The sequence below is a fragment of the Cervus elaphus genome, chromosome 27, assembly GCF_910594005.1.
Source record: "Cervus elaphus chromosome 27, mCerEla1.1, whole genome shotgun sequence".
Taxonomy (NCBI): Eukaryota; Metazoa; Chordata; class Mammalia; order Artiodactyla; family Cervidae; genus Cervus; species Cervus elaphus.
This window is the reverse complement of record NC_057841.1, coordinates 40474304-40495379: the sequence shown is the minus strand read 5'-3', so window position 1 is coordinate 40495379 and position 21076 is coordinate 40474304. Positions and strand designations below refer to the sequence as shown.

Genomic DNA, 21076 nt, shown 5'->3' with positions numbered 1-21076 from the left:
ATTTATAGACTCTGTTTACCCAACACTGTTACTGCTGATGTCTTTGTTTAGTGTTTTAAAAAATTATTGTTCTTATTTTTAAGCCTGAATTCATAGGGATCACTTGGTATTTGCATAGATTAATGACCAATCAATGAATGGTCAGACGTCTGTGCTCTCAAACATCTCAAGACAGTAAAGCTTCCATCCTCTGGCAATAGATCTGTGTGTCTGGGTGTGTGTGTTGGGGAGCATATTTGAAGTCCAGGTCAGTTTAAAATGTGTATGCCCTGGATTTGTTTGTCTCTAGACTCCCTTGTCTCTTCTCTGCACACAGAGGCTCACACACAGTCAGCCAATCATATGTGGATGACCTGAGTCCTTTCCAGTTTTTTCCATTCAAGCACATGGAGAGAGCTTATGAAGGCCCCCTTGGTGGTCTTATTTTTCAAATCTTCCTATTATATCTCTGACTGATGTGCCCATCTGCTGCTTGTTCCAACCATGACTGTATCCGAAGACTGACTGAGCAGCTGACTTCCCTTGTTTGTTTGCAACTTAGGTGGCTAGTGTTACTTACAGTGTTGCTGGTTGTGGAGGTTTATCATGCTCTGCTCCAAATCAGCCCCTCTGACAGTGAATATTAAAAGTTTCTCACCTTTTCCCACCTTAGTAGAAGTACTTTATAGATTGAGCTGGGGGTGGGGGTGGGAAAGAACTAGGTAAGCGTGTCACACAGACTCCTACTATTCAGACTTGAAGTTCAGTATCTCTTCATGAACAGCCAGCCACCTGTCGGTGTAGTGTGTGCCTGTGCTTGATTTTCAGAGGCCTGAATGGGTTGGTTTTGACAATTGTATCCAGTTTTATCACGGTTTTTTTAGAGAGAGGACCTGCTGAACTACTCACTCCACCATACTGGAAGTCCGACCTCTGCATTGGTCTTTCTTACTAGCTCCTCAGCTGATTCTGATGTGAAGTCAGGGTTGAGAATCACAGAGATAGGGTATGGCTACAGGAGGTTGAATCTTGATTTCACGTCATTCAGTAAACCCTTATTGAACACTATCAGGCACTGGACACAGTGCTGAGGATATAAATGTAACTTTTAGGCCATCTCTCTCCTTGAATAGTCACAGGAGTGGGACAGATAGAGAAGGAAATCAGTAATGTAATATAATCATGAGCACATGTGGGTGGGTGGTGCTGGGTTTGGGAATAGTGTCAGCAAAAGACAAAGCCTACAGCCCATCATTTTTTTCTAGAACATGCTGATAAGTTGTCATAGTTTTTTCAGAAAGTAATATAGCCATTAAGTAGATCCATAGTTAACATAAGCAGGCATAGTTACTCATCCTGAGGAACTAGGACAATTTTTCACAATTACGTGATGATTATAAACATGACTTTGAAGAACTAGCTTTTGACTTCATGTAAAGTTTAATGAGCTTCTTAATGCTTTATTTCTAATTGGACTGTGATGATTTCATAACCTCTATGTTCTGTGCTATGCTTACTCACTCAGTTGCATTTGACTTTTTGTGAGATGTGAATAAATTTAGGAATAACTAATCAAAATCAGAGTCATTATGGGCAGTGTGACATGTTGTCGTGGTTTCTGAAGTGGGGAGTCCATGAAGGCAAGCCAAGGAAATGTAGGAAGATATATTAGCACTTCTGTAGTTAAAAAAATTAAATTTGGCCCTGAACATTTTTTTACTGGTTGAAATTTCACAAAGTGAGAATATTTATTCAGCAGTATATGTAAAAAATTTATAAATAGACAGACATATATAGGTGACATGATCAAACATGTTTGGATCGAGAAGACTCAGACATGAAGTTGAAGGCCACTGGTATAGAGGAAAGAGCACTAACCTACATGGGTGCTGGTCCTAGTTCACCTACCAACTTGCCGGGTAAACCTGGGCAAGTTACAAAGACACGCTAGGTCTTCATCTATGAAGCAAGGAGGGTGGTGGAAATGTCCCTGAGATCTCTTCCAGTTCAGTGATTCTATAGTAGTTTTGTTCTTGTTTTTCCTGTCAAGAATAATTATGAATTTGTACGAGTAGAAGGTTATGCTGTTGTTCAGTATTTGAACTAGATGAAGTGCAAGTTTATTTCTGAGTCCCTGGAACATTTCTAGAGAGAGCTTTCTCCTGGGCTGTATCCCTTCTCTGGGGTGCTGCTGGTCATAGATGTGATGATGTCAAACAAGTCATGATATATCCTTAAATTCTACTAACTTTAGGCATATTAACAGAGCACATACCACAATTAGTAGTGGAGTACAGGTAGATGTACCTAGACACAATTACAGATGCGTGGGTACACGTGTACACACAAATCAATCCTTACCTATAGTTTCAAAGCTTACCTTAGTTTCAGGGACTTCCCAGGTGGCTCAGTGGTAAAGAATGTACCTGCCAATGCAGGAGACATGGGTTTGATCTCTGGGTCATGAAGATCCCCTGCATAAGGAAATGACAACCTACTCCAGTATTCTTGCCTGGGAAGTCCCGTGGACAGAGGAGCCTGGAGGGCTACAGTTCATAGGGTCTCAGAGTCAGACACGACTTAGCAACTAAACACAGTAGCTTATTTTCACGGCTTTCATAAATTGGAATTCAGAAAGAATCAAGATTTAAGACGTAAAGAACATTAAATATAGTTTTAATAGTTAAAAGACCACATTGATCCATACATATCAAACTTAAAGTGTCTACTCAGAAACTAGCTTTTGAGACAGGATTATTTTCAAAATTTAGATGCAACTAAAAGCCCAAGAGGTTAGCAAGCGTTTATTTAGCTCTTTGATGTAACTTCAAAGAAATTCAAATTTAAAAAAGAAATTTAAATTTTACATTTTCTATTGAACTCCTTTAAAAACATTATTTGACTTTAAAATTTGATAGAGTAAGATGTTAGGTTTCCGTGTTCTTGGGTCATAACAAAAGAAGCAATTGATGGCGTTTCTTCACATAATTAGTTAAACAATTATTGCATAGTCAGTTTCTTAAAACTTCATCTGATTGAGTTTCGTTAGTTTTGATAAATGACTTAACATTACCAAATAGTCTGTTAGCACAGTATTTTAACATTTAATCCTAAATACACTCTTTTTGTTAGCTTGAAGAAACTTTAGAGAGCATAGCAAATGTTCGATATCTTCTAAGTACTTTGGATTTTCTAAATAATACTAGATAATATATAAAATCACAGTGCTTTTATGAAGTCTTTTGTTCCAAATGAAATATGACATAAAAACTAATGATAGTCCCATAAATCTTTACTATGAAGTTCTACTATTAAAAACTGTCTGCTGTGATTTACCTGTGAGAATAGAATAATCACATTCTGGCACATTGTATGCAACAAATGCTTTGTTTGAAAGATTTATCTTAAAGGAAAAAAATGACTGAAGAAAAAGGAACAACAATACAAGAAAAAGAATGACAAATCATGACTTTTATTTTTTAATTGAAGGTTAATTGATTTACAGAATTTTGTTGTTTTCTGTCAAACATCAGCATGAATCAACCGTAGTTATACATATGTACCCTTTTAATATAAGCAAACATTGAAAATATGCTCATGAGGATATGAGTGTAGACAGTAGAATGAAAGTAAATAGTAAAAAGAGCAAAAACAGAGAAATGAGAAAAATTAGAAAATGCAAATGTTCTATAAATAGAAAAAAAGCTCAAACTCCATAATTAATTTTATTTTGTACAGTAATGGAATTAAAGGAGTGATGGAAAATACCATTTTAAACTTAGACCTGTATTAGCACAGCCTGTACTTTGTAACTCACTGAGGGTTTAGAATGCAATCATTTTGCTGTTGCTTGGAACAGCCACCCAGGAACAAATTTCACTAAGCCTTCCAACTGGTAACCAATCCACAAGCTTGAATTCAAGGTTCTAACCTTTAGTATTAATGCTGATCATAGAATAAGAGCTGCATATTCACCCTGGGGGAGGGGCGGTTAGTTGGGGAGGAAGAGGTTTGTCATTTCCATGCTACCCCTCCACTCCAGGAATTAAAGCCTGTAGTCTACCCTACACTCCCAGGCCCAGAACCACTGTACTCCCAGGGCTTCCTAGAAGCCCAAGAGTTCTGTGTTGCTTGCTTAGCAGAGGATAAGTTTATTTGCATTATTGTGTATCCATTTTGTACTATGTCTATGCACTGTCTTCTTTTGACCTAAGTAATCCCTGCTTTTCCTAATGTTTTTTAAAGATTGAGAAACAATCAAGGTTTGGACTCTTTGGAAGGTTTTTCTGTTTTAACTGGGCAGCTTGGTTTTTCCATGCCACACCATTCACGTGCTTCATTTTCTTTTCAAATTTTCTTGACAGTAGGGACCTTTTAAAAAATATATATTTATTTTATTTTTAATTGGAGGGTAATTGCTTTACAATATTGTGATGGTTTCTGCCATGCATCAACATGAGTCGGCCATCGGCATATATCCCCTCGCTCTTGAACCTCCCTCCTACCTCCTTCCCCACCCCAACCCTCCAGGTTGTCACAGAGCACTAGCCTTGGGTTCCCTGCATCATACAGCAAACTCCCCTGGCTATCTATTTTACATATGGTAACATATATATTTCAATGCTATTCTCTCAAATCATCCCACCTTCTCCTTTCCCCACTGTCCAAAATTCTGTCCTTTATGTCTGCATGTCCTTTGCTATCCTGCACATAGGATCACCCCTACCATCTTTCTAGATTCCATGTATTAGAGATCTTTTTAATATTAATTTTCAGTTTCAGAATCAATTCAAGTCTATATAAAAATTACAAGGGTCATACAGAGTTTCTGTACGATTTCTTATTGTGACTTTCTATCATTACAATGGAGACTTTTAACCTGAGTCCACGGATCGACTTCAGAGATCCATGAACTGAAATTTATGCCAAATTCTGCATTTGAATGAAAATGCATTTCATTTCATCCAAGAACTATATAAAGATTGTACTTTTAATGTCATCAATCCTTTTCTCTAGGTGCAATCTCAGCTGTCTTGTTTTCCACTCTAACACATTTTTTGCTTTATTAGAACAATAGCTGCCTCCAAGCACCACTTGCACCAGTGTTCATGGGTGGATTTTTGTGTGTGCTACAGCATTATCAAAAGGTTCTTTATCAAATCTGTAATTTTCCGAGTCACTTGATGCTGTGTGTTCATCTAAAATATATTAATTCTGTTGTTTAATGAGCTCAATGTTCTTTCAAACATAATCTGCTACATTATACAAAAACCTCAAGTTCAACCTCAAGGCCCTGAATTGACTGGGCTCTCAATACAGAAAACTTGCTTTATTTTTGTTTATCAATCCTCTGAAAGCATTTGCATGTACAATGTATCCAAACCATTCATGTAGGCTGCCTACATTTCCAACATAAATTTAACAGCAAAGGGTATTTGGAAACATTACCAAAGCACAGCTGCTTTCCCCTGAAACTTTAATGAGAAAAAGCCATGAAATTACTACAGACCTATTTTTCTTGTGTCTGGATAGAGTGCATTATGTGAGGTCATTTTCGCTCTATTTTAGTTCTAAAGATAGAAGATAATTATGACATTAGCCATCTAGGAGTCTATGCAACACTCCTAAATTTAAAACTTCTAAACATTTTTTAAATTATTGACTAACATTAGGGTGTTTTTTTGTCAGACTTACAGATTCCAGTCTGATGTTAGATTATTCATCCAAGTTGAGCCCCCAAACAAAGAGAGCCAAGAGGAGCCTTCTCTCTGGAGAGGAGAAAGAAAATCTGCCAAGTGACTACATGGTGCCTATTTTCTCAGGACGGTACGTATGGATTCTCTCCCTGGATCTGATTTTTAGAAAGTGGAGAGGGACTTCCCTGGTGGAACTATTTAAAATTAATACTTCACGCTCCCAATGCAGAGGGCAGGGGTTTGATTCCTGGTCAAGGGACTAAATCTCACATGCCACAACTATGAGTTTGCATGCCACAGTGAAGATCGGGGATCCTGCATACTGCAACTAAGACCCAGTGCAGACAAGTTAATGAATTAATTAATTATTCTAAAAAAGAAGTGGGGAATAAATGTTTTCAGGTAGTAATAGTAATATCAGCTATGATTTATTGAGCACTTACTTTGTACTGGTTGAGAAAGTCTGAGGAACCTTGGAACTGTGCACAGTGGGAGATGTGATCATTGTAAAAATGTTTGCCATCACATTGGATGGCTATGTGACCACAGAGATTGATTAGAGACTTATTTCTAATTATGTAACTAGTTGAAACTAGAAGCAAAGTATTGGATGCTAGTGATTGGATACTATATACAGGTGCTATAGTTAGGGCACAAAGAAAGGTTAAAACTATAAAGTACTGGGTAAACTAAAAGAAAAAAATCAAATGATATATTTAGGTAGATTGGTTGCCAGTGTGGTTTTAATTATTATTCATTAGGAAGAAAAAAATTCTTAGAAATATAGACTAACTAAAAGCATTGCACCATAGCTTGAATGCCTGGCTTATATTTGTTAAATACAAAATAGATTACTATTTATTTTGAGATAAAATTCAAACAAAATAATCACTAAATCACAAGTCTGTGTAATGCCAAATTTCTGTTTATAATATAAACATTTTTGAATGATAATATATACAAAGAAATCTTGAAAGGAGACTTGTCTAAGACACCAAATTAAAGTTTAACAGAAACTTTCTGAGCCTTCCCTGTTTTTTTCCTTTGAATGGAGATTATTCACAAAGCTAATGTGATGTTCAAAACGAGGTTGCCCTCTCCGGGCAAAAGCTATCCAGAAAATCAGTAGGAAATAACTTGGCTGTGATTTTTGGTGACCTACTTCTTTGGTTTCCCTGCATTTTCTCTTCCCATTGCTTTTTGATGGTTCCTTTCCCAATTGCTTCAGAGGCTGATGTCATAATTGCTGCAAACCTACTTAGGAAAGGGATAAACAATATTCTATTTTTAGCTTTTTATTTTATATCTTTGATTTTTTAATATCTGATTTTTTAAACTGAACTTTACAGACAAACAGGCTTATATTGTGAAGTATGCTTGCCCAGACTCAGCTTCTTCACAGTTGGTTTAATAGCACTCATATTCCTTTCAGGAGATGACTAGGTTGGAGGAGAAAAATATTTAATTTTGTGCTTTAAAAAAAAATCATTTAAAAGTCATGTCAGCTTAGCATTAACCTATATGGCACAACTCTCCACCTGTGTGGGCACAAAATGAAGTTTCTCACTCTCTCCAGCTTCTTCCTGCCCTTTCCCCACCAAACCATTTTGTCCCCTCCAGACCAGTCTCAAAAATTTATTTACAGAATAAGCTATGATAAATGAAATTTTTAATAAAAAATTTATATTCTAGGTTTTATTTCCAGTTTTTCTTCATTTTTTATATGGAGCCATCTCCTATATCCTATTACTATGAAGATAACACTTCTTAATGATGTTCACAGTATTAACATCTAAGAGGACAGGAAAGTAATGAATATTTGTTGAGTACCTGTTGTTTGCTGGAAATCATTGTAAGTGCATTATATATAAACCATCCTTCTAAGTCCTCCATTCAGCCCTGGAGAGGTATTAGTGTGTCAATTTTTTGCACAAGGAAATCAAGACACTTGTAATGGTTGAGCTAAGAGTCCCCCTAGGGCTGGCAAATGCAAATATAGTACATTTTTGGAGAATACGATTTCTTCTGGATGGCACTTAAAAATTCCACTTCTTACAGTCTAGGCAGGGCTTCCCAGGTGACCCTAGTGGTAAAGATCCCGGCTATCAATGCAGGAGACATAAAAGACATGGGTTTGATCCCTGGTTGGGAAGATCCCCTGAAGGAGGGCACAGCAACCCACTCCAATATTCTTGCCTGGACAGAAGAGCCTGGTTGGCTATAGCCCATAGGGTCGCAGAGAGTCAAAGACGACTGAAGTGACTTAGCACACATGCACAGTCTAAGTAGAGCTAACTTTATGTCAGCAACAGGTTTTAAATTGAGACAGAGGATTGGAAAGGTTTTAAATTTATTTAAAACTTTCAGGAGTGTGTTTTTGATGTTAGCATCATATTCTTGCTCTTATACCCAAATTATAGCAGGGTTATCACTGACATACACATATGCACTTACTTAAAGGCAAATGTCCCTGCTGTTCTGGGTCAAAAATATATTTTAAGTGTACTTGAGTTTTCCTAATTGCAGTTGCCACCCCTCCCCCACCCCCAACCCCTGTGTCCTGTGGCATGTGGGATCTTCCCAGACCAGGGGTCAAACCCATGTTCCCTGCATTGGCAGGCTGATTCTTATCCACTGTACCACCAGGGAAGTCCCTCATAACTTTTATTATTTTGGAAAGGAAACCTGCTAGGCATAAGGATCACACATACATTTATAGCTTATTTATGTGTGCAGCAGCTCTGGGCAATGCATTCCATCATCTGAGTTATAGAATCCAGATCAAGCACACTAGTCATAAATCAGGAACCCAGTCACACAACTGTCTGTCATTTTACAATGCTGTCTTTTCTAGATGGAAGTTATAAATTAATATTTTATTACAGACTAAACTGTGTTCAAACACACTAAGGAAACCAAAGAAATGATGTTGCGCAAGTTATCTTACTTCTCTGTGCCTTGTTACCATATGTCTAAAGTAGAAAGGATACAGTTTACTTCAAAGGGTTGTTGTGGGGGAAAATGAGATAATTTATGCAAAAAGCACTTGGCAGAGCACCCTGGCCATAATAGGTATTACTATTGTCAATATCATTTGTTAAGGTGACGATCACATCCATGTGTAAGGAGTTAGCTCCTATGGGCCAGTATGTTGTATGTCAGGTTTTCCTTGGGCACAGTGTACAACATCTGAGGTCTGGTGCTTTGAACTTGGCAAAATTGGGCAATCTTATCACTGACATCCACAATAGCCATATTTTGCTGTTATTTTATTTTAGCCAAGTGCATGTCAGTGGAATTACAGATACAGAAGAGCAAAGAATTAAAGAAGCTGCTGCTTACATAGCCCAGAGGAATCTCCTTGCTAGTGAGGAAGGCGTAACAGCCAGCAAGCGGTCCTCAGTATCTAAGCAGTCCATGTCCACGCTTCACCAGGAAGAGGCCCTTGAGAAGAAGTCAAGAAAAGTTGCCATTCGAGAGAAGGCGGAACACCTGTCACTGAAAAAAACGGTAAGAAAAGACAATTTAACATAACTTAGAAAAGTGTAAGTGCCACCACGACATATAAAATGGGTTTCCCCGGTGGATCAAATGGTCAAGAATCTGCCTGCAATGCAGGAGACCTGGGTTCAATCCTTGGGTTGGGAAGATCCCCTGGAGGAGGGCATGGCAACCCACTCCAGTATTCTTGCCTGGAGAATCCTGTGGACAGAGAAGCTAGTAAGGACCTACTGTAGAGCACAGGGAACCCTATGTAATACTCTGTAATGATCTACGTGGGAATAGAATCCAAGAGTGTTTTCATGTATCTGTATAACTGATTCACTTTGCTCTGCGGCAGCAACTAATACAGCATTGTAAATCGACTCTACTGCCATAAAAATTCATCTTAAAAAAGTAGAAATGCATGTAACATGTGCATGTGTGTAATATAGATTAATTAGTTTCAAATGAAGAAATGTGTGGTCTTGTGGAGAAACAACTAAGAAAGAAGGGGAAAAGACATCAAAATGTACAGTTCAAAGAAAGACAGACTTTATAGTTTTAAATTCTGTGAAATTTTAGGTTCTACAGAAATTAAAGTTCTTGAGAACCTTAAGAAATCCACCTTTGGAAAGTACAATATGTAGCTCAGGCTCAGAATGTTAAAAATTAAGTGATATGTCTATTTTTTTAAAGGGATGAGGGGAATTCGTTTGCTCCAAATACCAGAGTAAGACTCCAAATGAAAAAATGATCATTTTGATTTCTACATTTCATTTTTGTATCACATGTTACTTTGATTTCATGTCTTGATAATTTTTTTCAGTTAGAAGAAACCGAGGCATTTCATAAAAAGTTGAATGAAGATAATCTTCTCCATGCTCCTGAATTTGTCATTAAACCTCGTTCCCATACTGTTTGGGAGAAAGAAAATGTAAAATTACACTGCTCTATAGCTGGCTGGCCAGAACCTCGTGTCACATGGTACGCTGTCTTTTTGAAAGCTTCTCATAGAATTGATTACCCAAAGTTAATTTTAAATCCTGTGAACACATGTGGATTTATGAACATGCAAGAGTCAGTGAAAGCATCTGTAAGTTCAAGTAAATTTTTTTAAATAGTGAAGAAAGAATACATGCATGGAAGGAAGAATGATTTTGCATCATTATAATTTATTATGATACTTTATAATATTCTTATACAGATGGGCCTTTATCTTACATAAAGTGTTAAAATTTAGTCAGCATATTTATTTGGTAACATTTTGTGATGAAAAGCAATGCCACCTTTTAGAGAAATAAAGCCCAGAGGGCTTCATCTCTAGTCTTCATGTGAGCTGAGGTCCTAGTTTCTAAAGCCAAACAAAGAAGGGGATGGGACGGGGAGCTGTTTCTAATATGAGGTCTGAAGAAACTTTCATTCCATAAAGAAGAAGCTCCCCTTTTTTCCGTCCATTATATACCCTATTGCAATTGTCAGTGACTTGGTAACCCCTAAAATAAGAACTCATATGGCATGAATGTCTGCCATGGAGAGTGGGAATCTGAAGAGGATTGTAAGCCAGTTTTAAAAGGTGTTTTCTGCCTTATTCTACAATGTGGGTATTTTGCATGCTGCTTTCTTACCCTTGGGAGTGTGGTAAATGCCCTGTGTCGCAGTATAAACACTGCAGAGAATGGTACTGTTGCCCACAGGGCGCCAGCTCCTTCTCCCTTTTCTGTCATTTCTAATGTTGTTTGGACACCTGGCTTACATAACGAGACTGACAAGATAAACCCTTACCTAAGGTTGTTCTTAAGGAGCAAGTCGTGAGTTTTGTTTTTTTTTAATTCACCTATAATATCAACCTGCCTGTGATCAAATTGGATTTACATACAGTTTTTCTTGTACATAAACTTTTCCAAACTTTTCCCAGGGTTCTTGAGTTTGAAAGTGAGAGAATGAAAAACAAAGCCAGTTCTGTATTACCAAGACAAATAATTTATAGTAAACAAAGATGAGAAGTGTGAGAATATATTTAAATGAAAATGAAGGTTAAAAAAAAATCAATTTCCAAGCTTTAAAAGTATGAGTATACTATAGTAAGCTGGGCTTCCCTGGTGGCTCAGTTGGTAAAGAATCCACCTGCAATGCGGGAGACCTGGGTTCGATCCCTGTGTTGGGAAGATCGCTTGGAGAAGGAAATGGCAACCTACTCCAGTATCCTGGACTAAGTCCATGAGGTTGGAAAGAGCTGGACACGACTGATAAACATAGTAAGCTAGGAATCCACTCATCTGTACCCCCTGCCTTTTTCTCTGCCTATTGGGTTGCGTAGATTGGCCTATAAAAGGGACATTTCCTCTTAAAAACTGATTACTTTCTACCTCAGAAAAAATTCAAACTTCCCTGTAGAAATTCATAAAGAGGGACTTCCCCAGCAGTCCAGTGATTAAGACTCTGCCTTCCAATACAGGGAATGTGGGTTTGATCCCTGGTTGAGGAGCTAAGATCCCAGAAGTTGTGTGGTGTGGCAAAAAAAAAAAAAAAAAAAAAAAAAGAAATACATAAAGAATAACAAATTTTTAGCTCTGAGAAATATTACTTGATGAGTAAAAAATTCCTCATGTTTCATGAATTAAAATATACTACCGGTAAATGAATAATTGGAGTCTTTAAGTAGATATATTTATTACACAGTGTCCTATCTCTGTTTTCCTGATTTTTAAACATGAGAGTTAAAGATGATTTTCAAAAGAATACAAAGTGATCTCTAGGAGATAAATATTAATTTCTTAAGCATTTACTTATTCTGTGAAGTACACAGTAACTAGAATACAAACATGCCATGTACCACTGATGGTGTCACTAAGCCAGAGTCATGAGGCTCCACAAAGTCAGAGCTCAAATTCCATTGGAGGTTAAACTCCTCACATGGTGTTCTTGGGCTGAAAAAGGAGTGATTAAAAAACAAACAAAAAGACATAAACTCCACTGAAAAAATATGATATGACTAAACTTGGCAACTCTGAAAATTCCTGTCAAATTTAAAAATAGAAATACTGTCAGTTTTTAGTTATCCTCACTGGGGGTATGATTGACCCCTCAAATCTTTCATGTTTAGCTTTGAAATATTTATTTCCTTAACATGTGAATTTTATGGCATCAGGGCTCGTTTTAATGAAAAACAAAGGCACAGAGACAAGATTTGTCTCAGGAAGGACTGGAAGGCTGTTCGTTGACTGGGACAAGTCTTCTCTAGTTCCTGCGCCTGCTTCGATGCTTGGAGAACACAAATCCATTCTGTTCAGAAACTCTTCCAGGAGGGACGAATCAGAGCACTTCACACAAAGCCCTGTTGCCTTGCAAGTCAAGTGGGAAGTAAATATGAAAACAAAAGAACCAGTGGACCACTGAGAAAATAGTTTACCTTCCTTTAGCGTGCAAGGTTTGCCCCTAGATAAAGCTGAAATTTGGACAATCAGCTAGCAGATAGCTAAGAACTGGTTCTGGCAATAGCTAAGGTCAGATTAAGGTTTTGTGGGGCAGGAGGGTTATACAATTTGAAGAGCATCCTTTGTAAAAAAAGGTTATAAAGTTAGTCACATGCATTAAGCACAGAGCCTTATGGGAACCTGTGATGATGAGAGACCCTGCAACTTCAGCTTTACTAGTTTCAAGGTAAATCCACTTCTGGGAGTAAATTTCATGTGGGATTAATATATTAATACCTTCCTGGGTGTGCTGCTTTTTAAAAAATAATCATTCAATGAAGCTCTAATTTACTTTGCAAGGTGCTGGTCCAGATTACACAATCTTCAGTGAGCATCCTCCCCCTCAACGAGCAGGGAACCCACAACTCAAGTGAGAACCAAGATGTTGGTAATTTATTTGCTGGCCTTGATATCTCTTTTGTACCGAGCTGCAGCCTCCTGGGCCTGACTCTGAGTACAAGGATGAGAAAAACCATTGAGAATGACCTTCCTGAATAGAACAAGGTCAAATACAGAAACAAGTTTCCAATGCTGCTGCGGGCAGTTGTGCTGTCTCCACTTGAGCCTTTAGGTCCTAAGCCACATCTTTCAAAGTCATATGCGCACAGGGTCTGACTCCCTAAGACTCCTTTCCAAGGAACGTTCAGTTCCAGGTTTCCACTGGCACCCTCAGGCCATGGAAATCCCTGAGGCTGAACAAATGATATCAACATGCTGCAGCTGCTCTTCAGCCAGCCCCTGCATAGTGACTAAATCTGGATGGAGTCCAGAGGGTACCTGGGAGAGCGCTTACTGACAGGCGGGCCCATCACTCATCACGGCCAGGTGCAGAGATGCTGAGCAGCACTGCCCTATTCCAGTTCACCTTCAGAGCAGAAGGAAGCCTGTGGGCCTTGGGTTCAGGAGGAAAGTTAGTTGCAGAAGACACAGTAGTGAAGCTGGCCATCCAGGAAGAGGGCTAGCCAGCAGAGAAGGAGAAATATATATGTGGTGAAAAACCAGTTGTTTAATTTAATAGGTTATATTTATATAATAACTTGTTTAATAGGCAGTATATTGTTGTAAAGGGGGGAGGAAAAGCATTTATGTTTGTATCTTTATTACCTGCATAAAGAAGCTGGAAGGACATATGAGAACCTAAGGAGACCAGTTAGCTGTGGGGAGGAGCTGGGCAGAAGGCAGATAGGTGTGAGAAAAGAGAATGTTCCCTGGGCATCCCTATATTTCTGATTCTTGGATCATATGCTCACATTGCCTGGTCAGATTGTAAGAAGCTATATGAAATAGGGGAGAAAAGTTCTCTTTAAAAGAAAGAGAATTAAAAAAAAAAAAAAAAAAAAAAAGAGAATTAAATTAGTTGTACCCCCTCTTTTTTTTAGAGAGCCAGATTTAATTGCATTTTGAGCCCAAAGTCTAGATTGATTTTTGTCAGTGGAAATTGGAATTATATAATCTGCAGGGAGGCTCACGCCAACTCCTGGAACAATATGTTGTTATTATCACGTAAAACTCATGTGTTCACACACTCAGTGTCCTTGTTTTCAGATTTATATGTGGATCCTGGGCTACAGTCCATGGGGTTGCAAAGAGTCGAACTGGAACAACTTAGCACCTGGGTTAGATCCTCACGCAAGACACTTAAAATACATATTTGAAATTCTTTGCATTATCCCTGAAGTCATTGCCACTTCAGGGATAGTGTGAAGATAAATAGACACTTAAACTTGTCAGTGAACATGATCATAGTTCAAAACCTAGGGATAAGATAGTATGAGAAATGTATTTTAGGAAGAGTCTAGAGATTTGGAAAAGTCTTATTTTATTTTTGCAAATTATGAGAATTCATAAATTCCATGGTAGAATTAATGCATTGAATTTTTTACAAGATTAGAGTTATTCACAGTGTATTTAAATTTAGCAATTACTGACATATTATTGTAGGAAAACAACCTGCATTTAAAATATTAAAAATTCTTTATAATTACTTTTGAAGTATAAAGATTTGGGATTTTATTTTAGATTTTTCTTATTTACATCCAAATTCTATGCTAAAGAAGAGTTAGCTCTCAGCTAATTGGTTTTTAAAGTGAGTAATGGCTGTTTGTTCAAAACAATAGGGTTGCATTCTAACCACACTTTTGGGGGAAGGGGATTCAACGTGACAGAGATAATTTTGGCAGCATTATTTGCTGACAAAGAAAAGTTAGAGTGAAGTCCTTTTGTTTGACCACACTTTACACTGCCAAAGAGCTTTCACTGTAATCCCTTGTTATCAAATTCAGCCTAGTATCCAGACAGACATTTGTTTGGGGAAAATAAGTGTGTATTTTACATAGATAAATGAAGAGTATTAGTCTAGAAATAATATGTAACAGAAGTTCATTAACTAGTCGTTCATACAACTTTAGATGAAAATGATGAGGAAAAGGGTGTACATATAAATACTCACAAGAATTTCAGAAACCTGATAAATAGTCCCAGGGTGTAGATTACTCTCTAAAATTAGCCGATGAGTGGCCAGTTTGGAATTTCACTCTCCAGAAATAACAAGCTGTGAAGTGTACACAAAGCAGGCCTCAAATTCTCCTTTTCTCCTCTGATTTGATACTGAAGACAGTCAATCACAAGTGGTTCTGAACCCGAGTGCCTCACAAGGAGAATTCCTTGAAGAACAGATTTGAATAGCTTCCTCATTTAATCCTTGTCTGCTGCTTTAAAACAGGTGCTTCTTACACTGACATATAGAGTCCCAGTGGAGAGAAAATGTGTGTGTGTGTGTGAGAGAGAGAGAGAGAGAGAGAAATCTATTTCAAGCGGTCACATTAGAAAACTGGGGGAAAGGCATTGAGATATTAAGTCACACAGGACTGGAGTAGCAGTCCCCAGACTCTGGGATCTAGTGCCTGACGATCTGAGGTGGTGCTGATGTAAAAATAATAGAAATAAAGTGCACAATAAATGTAATGTGCTTGAATCATCCTGAAACCATCCCCCGCCCCCTGGTCTGTGGAAAAATTTCCTTCCATGAAACTGGTCCCAGGTGCTGAAAAGGTTGGGGACTGCTGGACCGAAGGACAAGGAAGGTGAAGCAAGCCTAAGAGCTGCAAATGCTATTTTAATTCAAACTTTATGGAAACATGAACATCATTTTTGGTCAGAAGCCAAATCAAGCGTCACTCAGTTGTTTGGTCAAGTAGCACCGGTCACACACATTTGGTGTCTTTTATATCTTCTTATGTTGGGAAGAAATACTGAAAATACCCCAGCACAAAGTAAACTGAGCAAAAAGAAGCTTCTGAGTCAGGTGTGAAATGACTGAAACCGATTCAGTCAGGAGAGTATGCTCATGATTAACGTGATCGACCCTGTCATTCATCCAAACTAGGAATGTTCCAAATTAAGAGCAGCCAGCAGATTGCTTTTTACAGCCCATCTCTGATCAAACAGTCCTGTCCGCCTGGAGCCCTGTTGGGGGACAGCTGTCTGAGGCCGTTTCTGGACTGTCAGAAACAGCTAAGAATGATTCCCAAGGGTGGGGTGGAAGGCTGTGCCCCTACACCTGCTACACAGCTGCGATTCCTAAGCCAGTCCACCCTCCCGTTTCACATCCAAGGAAACCAAGACACAAACAGCCTCAGCATACCTTCTTCATCTGCGCTGATTTTAAATTATCCATACCATGAAAGATGGATTTGTCAGAACTCTGCTCCTTCACCAAAATTCAAGAAGCACAATTGAATTTATGATGTTACCCAATGACTCTGTTCAGTCCAATTTAATACACACTGCCTAATATTTTCCTGGGATGGCTGCTTCCTTGAGAGTGGGAATAGAAATCAGTACGGATCTGACAGAAACCCCATCTTCAAGGCACTCACGGTTTAGCAGAAGTGACACTTACCCAACCATAATTTGATTAACGTTATACCTTCCCATTTGAACCAAGTAACACTGATGCAAAGAGGTGGGAATGATGTTGTGTGGAATTTCAGGGAGGAGATTATTGAATAAGTGGTATTTGATCAGAGCCTTGAAGGATGAGTTGGAATTTTGCTACATGGAGAATGGTGTATTTTCTAAAGTGTAGAAAAGTGTGCATTTTAGGGACATAGGGCATGAGTGTGAGTGTGTATGTGTGTTTATGTGTGTGTGTACACAAGCTGGGGAGAGGAAAGGACTGGCTGAGGATTATTTCCTTTCTCTTTCCCTTTCTATAACTTCCCTTGCTCCCAAATCTGCTTATAACCGTGTCCAAAAATCTGAAGAAATAAAATGCAGCTAAATAGAGAATTGGGCTTCCCCGTTGGCTCAGTGGTAAAGAATCCACCTGCTAAGCAGGAGACATGAGTTTGATCCCTGGGTCGGGACGATCCCCTGGAGAATTTAATGGCAACACACTCCAGTATTCTTATCTGGAAAATACCACGGACAGAGGAACCTGGTGGGCTACAGTCCCTGTGGTGGCAAAAAGTTGGACATGACTTGGCGACTAAACAGTAACAAGAAATAGAGAACAGTAGGAAGATGGAAGCATCCCATGTTGTCAGGAGCCAGATCGCCTGGGTTCAGATCCCAGCTCTGCTGTTTTAGCTGTTAAAGCTGGGGCAGGCTACTTAACCGTTCTATGCCCGGGTTTCTTCATCTGGAGAATGATGTTAAAAGTAGTAGCACTGGGAATTCCCTGGTGGTCCAATGGCTGGGACTCTGAGCTCCCAATGCACGGGGCCCAGGTTCAATCCCTGGTTGGGGAGCTAGACCTAGACCTCATGTGCCATAGCTAAAGATACTGTATGCTGCAACTAAGAGCCAGCGCAGCCAAATGAAAATATATTTATATTCTTTAAAAAGTAGTGCAACCTTATGTGGTTGTTGTGAGGATTGAATTTACTAATCTAGACATAAAGTACTGAGAGCCTTTCCGGACTCTCAGTAAATACTCTGTTTCTGTTATGGTCATTAGCATCATTTGTGATAATTATGCACATGAAGTGGAATGTCTGAAAAGGAAACAAATGAAATTTAGCTCCCCCTTTGGGCAGAAAATGGCTTAAGCATAAAAGCTAGGTCCAGCACCATAGCTACTGGCTACTGAGGACATGAGGCTTCCCTGGTGGCTCAGATAGTAAAGACCCCTCCTGCCAACGCAGGAGCTGCGGGAAACGTGGGTCTGATCCCTGGGTGGGGAAGCTCCCCTGGAGTAGGAAATGGCAACCTACTCCAATATTCTTGCCTGGAAAATCCCATGGAGAGGGGAACCTGGCTGGCTACAGTCAATGGGGTTGCAAAGAGTCAAACACAACTGAATGACTGAGCACACACTGAGAACGTGAGGACGTGGTGATGAATCTCGGTGCAGACTCAGGGGCCGGTGTCTCAGGAGGGGCCCCTCCAGGGAGCCCCTGCCTCTCAAGACTGAGAGGCTTCACCAGGGATCGGCAGTCAGAAAAAGGGACTCTTTCAGCTTCTATTTATCAGTAGTTTTCTTTCATGACTGATATTCTAAGTTCTTCCAAGCTGAGAGCTATGCTTGCTCATGACAAAATAAAACAAATATAATGAGCTTTCAATGCAATGACAAGGTTTTGAATAACGTGCAGGAATGTCAGGGGGAAGGATGTTTTGCTTTCATCCTACACAGACAGCCAACAAAAAACCCACTCAAAGCCTTCCTCTCTGTTGTGTCAACAATGGTCTTCTTTCTTTTCATTTTTAAGATCATCTATTGAGGTATAATATGTACACAAAATAGTGTGGTATGGCATATAAATGTAGAACTTTGATTAATTTTTGTAGACCACCTACACCCAGATAACAAGCACCAAAATCAGGAAACCAAACATTATTAGCACCCAAGGGACCGCCTTCATCCCTGCCCCTTGCCCTGACTTCTAGCAGCATTAATTGATCTTTTCTTGTTTTGTACTTTACGTAAAAACAATCATTATACTCTTTTGTATCTGGCTCTTTCCACTCAAAATTATGTACGCAAGATTCAAACACATGGTTGTGAATGGCCAACTTCTTGAATGTAATTTTTTTAATGGAGGAGGGACGCACATTCATCAAGAAAGTTTATGATACTTGTAATGAATTTTATTTGCATTTATTGAGCAGACACTGCTACTGACCTCTGTGCTATATCTACAGATATTTTTTCAAGAACAATTGTGTGCGTGTTAATCGTGAAGCTATTTACACCTCAACTTACTTCACCTCATTTCCATTGTCTCATAGGTATAAAAACCAGGTGCCAATAAATGTCCAGGCACATCCTGAAAAGTATATCATCGAAAGCCGATATGGAATGCACACTCTGGAGATAATCGGGTAAGAAACATCACGGTCTATGGATGTTGCCCGACAATTGCTTGGCGGGGGGGTTCTCCCCTCTTCCTCCCTACACGGTGGTATCAGGATGGAGGACAGTCCCAAGTATTGCTTCTCTTGGTGCACGCCTATGAGTGATAATCATGACGTTCTTACCAAGCCCATGTTACTGCCCAAAGTGATCTTTTGAATTTAGTCAAAGATGATGAGAAAAAATTCATTTGTATCTATTTAACCTTCTGTATGGGTTTCCCAGGGGCTCAGTGTTAAAGAATCCGCCTGCCAATGCAGATGACTCACGTACGATCCCTACGTTGGGAGGAAATGGCAATCCTCTCCAGTAGTCTTGCTGAGAAAATCCCATAGACAGAAGAGCCTGACAGGCTACAGTCTATGGGGTCGCAAAGAATCAGACATGACTGAGCAACTAAACAACAATCCTTTTCTGTACTTGGGAGTTCTCAGGTATTAGCAAGAAAAATAAGTTACAAAATAGGCGTTTATTTGTATTCAGCAGCCTTCTCAGAGTCCCAAATCCGCACCAGCATTACACACATTCGCCTTTAATGAGTGCAGGCCAGTGAGGTTTGAGGTGGGTGACACTGAGCGCCAAGCTGGCCCTAGAGAAAGTGTTTCTTCCCTCAGCTCGCCGGTAACTGTGTGGGAACTACGTGCCCATTCTGCCAGCCTGTAGGTGGATGCAGGGCCTGACACGGGGAGGTTTTTTAAAGCAGATCAACAGCAAAGATTTTAAAGCAGAATCCACATCAAAGCTTCTGGGTCTTCAAAGGGGTATCATGTCTCCTAACATGGTGTTGAAATCCAAGCCTACTAATGTGGATGAAGAAGTTACACAAGCTCCCAGCATTTCCAGTTCAAATAAAACCATAATGTGCTGCGAAGTCAAAGTAGAATTTAAGTCATTCTAATCTCAGGAGATATATAGCTTTCTCAGATCAGAGAGGTTGGCACAGGTCATACTCGGCTTCAAGCAGAACCCTAGGGCCCTGGGATGATCCGCCAAGTAGGGACCCCTTCCTAAAGACCCATCCTTTCTGTCAGATGGTGATTCAACCAAGTCGGCAGCGAGCTGTGTGGTTGCTTTATAAATTAAATAAGCAACCATATTGACCCACCTGGGATTATATTTATGTCTATAAAATTTCAACAAGAATTAAAATTTCACCAATGAAACTAAAGAAGAACAGTGAAGAACACGAACCCTGGCAATGATAAAACAGCTTGCTTTGAAATCTTAGCCTGTTTGTCTCTGCATGAGAGCCTTCTCTCTCTAAAGTGAAAGTGAAAGTTGCTCAGTCGAGTCAACTCTTTGCTACCCCATGGACTGTAGCCCTTCAGGCCTTTCTGTCCATGGAATTCTCCAGGTCAGAATACTGGAGTGGGTAGCTGGTAGATCCCCTTGGTAGCTGGTAGAAGGTAGATCCCCTTCTTAAGGGGATCTTCCCAACCCAGGGATTGAACCCAGGTCTCCCAAGACATCCCTATGTCTGCATCATAACTTAGAGGAACTTCCAAATGATACTTCTTGTATTGTGTTGTGGGCCTGAACATTAGTAGAATTGAGGGGTAGATAATTTGTTTGTACTTTGAGGCTAAAACACAGAACCACACATGAGACAAAACTGAATCTGTTTGGGCATCTATAAGGAGAGGCTGTTTCTTTGTCTCTCCGTCATACTATAACAACCAGACTGAAACCCATCCTGAGGGAGGCCCCTCCGGGTCTTACCTGCTACAAAGGTACATGACCAGACATTTTCTGCTCCAGATACAACTTTAAACCAACTTTTTATCACACTGTTCATGCTGTATATACTCAACACATTGTTGACTTTTATTTTTGGACATTTTAAATTAACTCAAGCTAGGGTCACAGTGGACTATAGCTGTTGGTAGGTAGATCTATTGGCCTATGTAAAATCCCACAGGGAGCTTGATCAGAAAGTGTAGCTTTGTCAAGAGTCCCGAAGAGTGGTGTGTTAACTGATGACGTGCTATGTGTTGTGTTAGCAAAGAGATCCTTGACAAAACAGTCAGGAGTTACATCGGCCCGCCTTATCTGTAGAGACAGAACCCATGGGTACCAAGGCCTCAGCA

At 39.4% G+C, this 21076-nt stretch overlaps 1 protein-coding gene across 2 annotated transcripts in view; it reads left to right on the top strand.

Annotated features, from left to right (window-relative positions):
• The window catches only part of MYOM1 (myomesin 1), a 118352-nt gene that overhangs the window by 14238 nt on the left and 83038 nt on the right, over positions 1 to 21076 (top strand). For both annotated transcript variants that reach the window (XM_043889108.1, XM_043889107.1), the window contains exons 3-6: positions 5668 to 5805; positions 8954 to 9185; positions 9985 to 10142; positions 18866 to 18958. In XM_043889108.1, coding sequence (XP_043745043.1) covers positions 5668 to 5805; positions 8954 to 9185; positions 9985 to 10142; positions 18866 to 18958 — 621 coding nt within the window. The remainder of the gene's footprint in view (positions 1 to 5667; positions 5806 to 8953; positions 9186 to 9984; positions 10143 to 18865; positions 18959 to 21076) is intronic.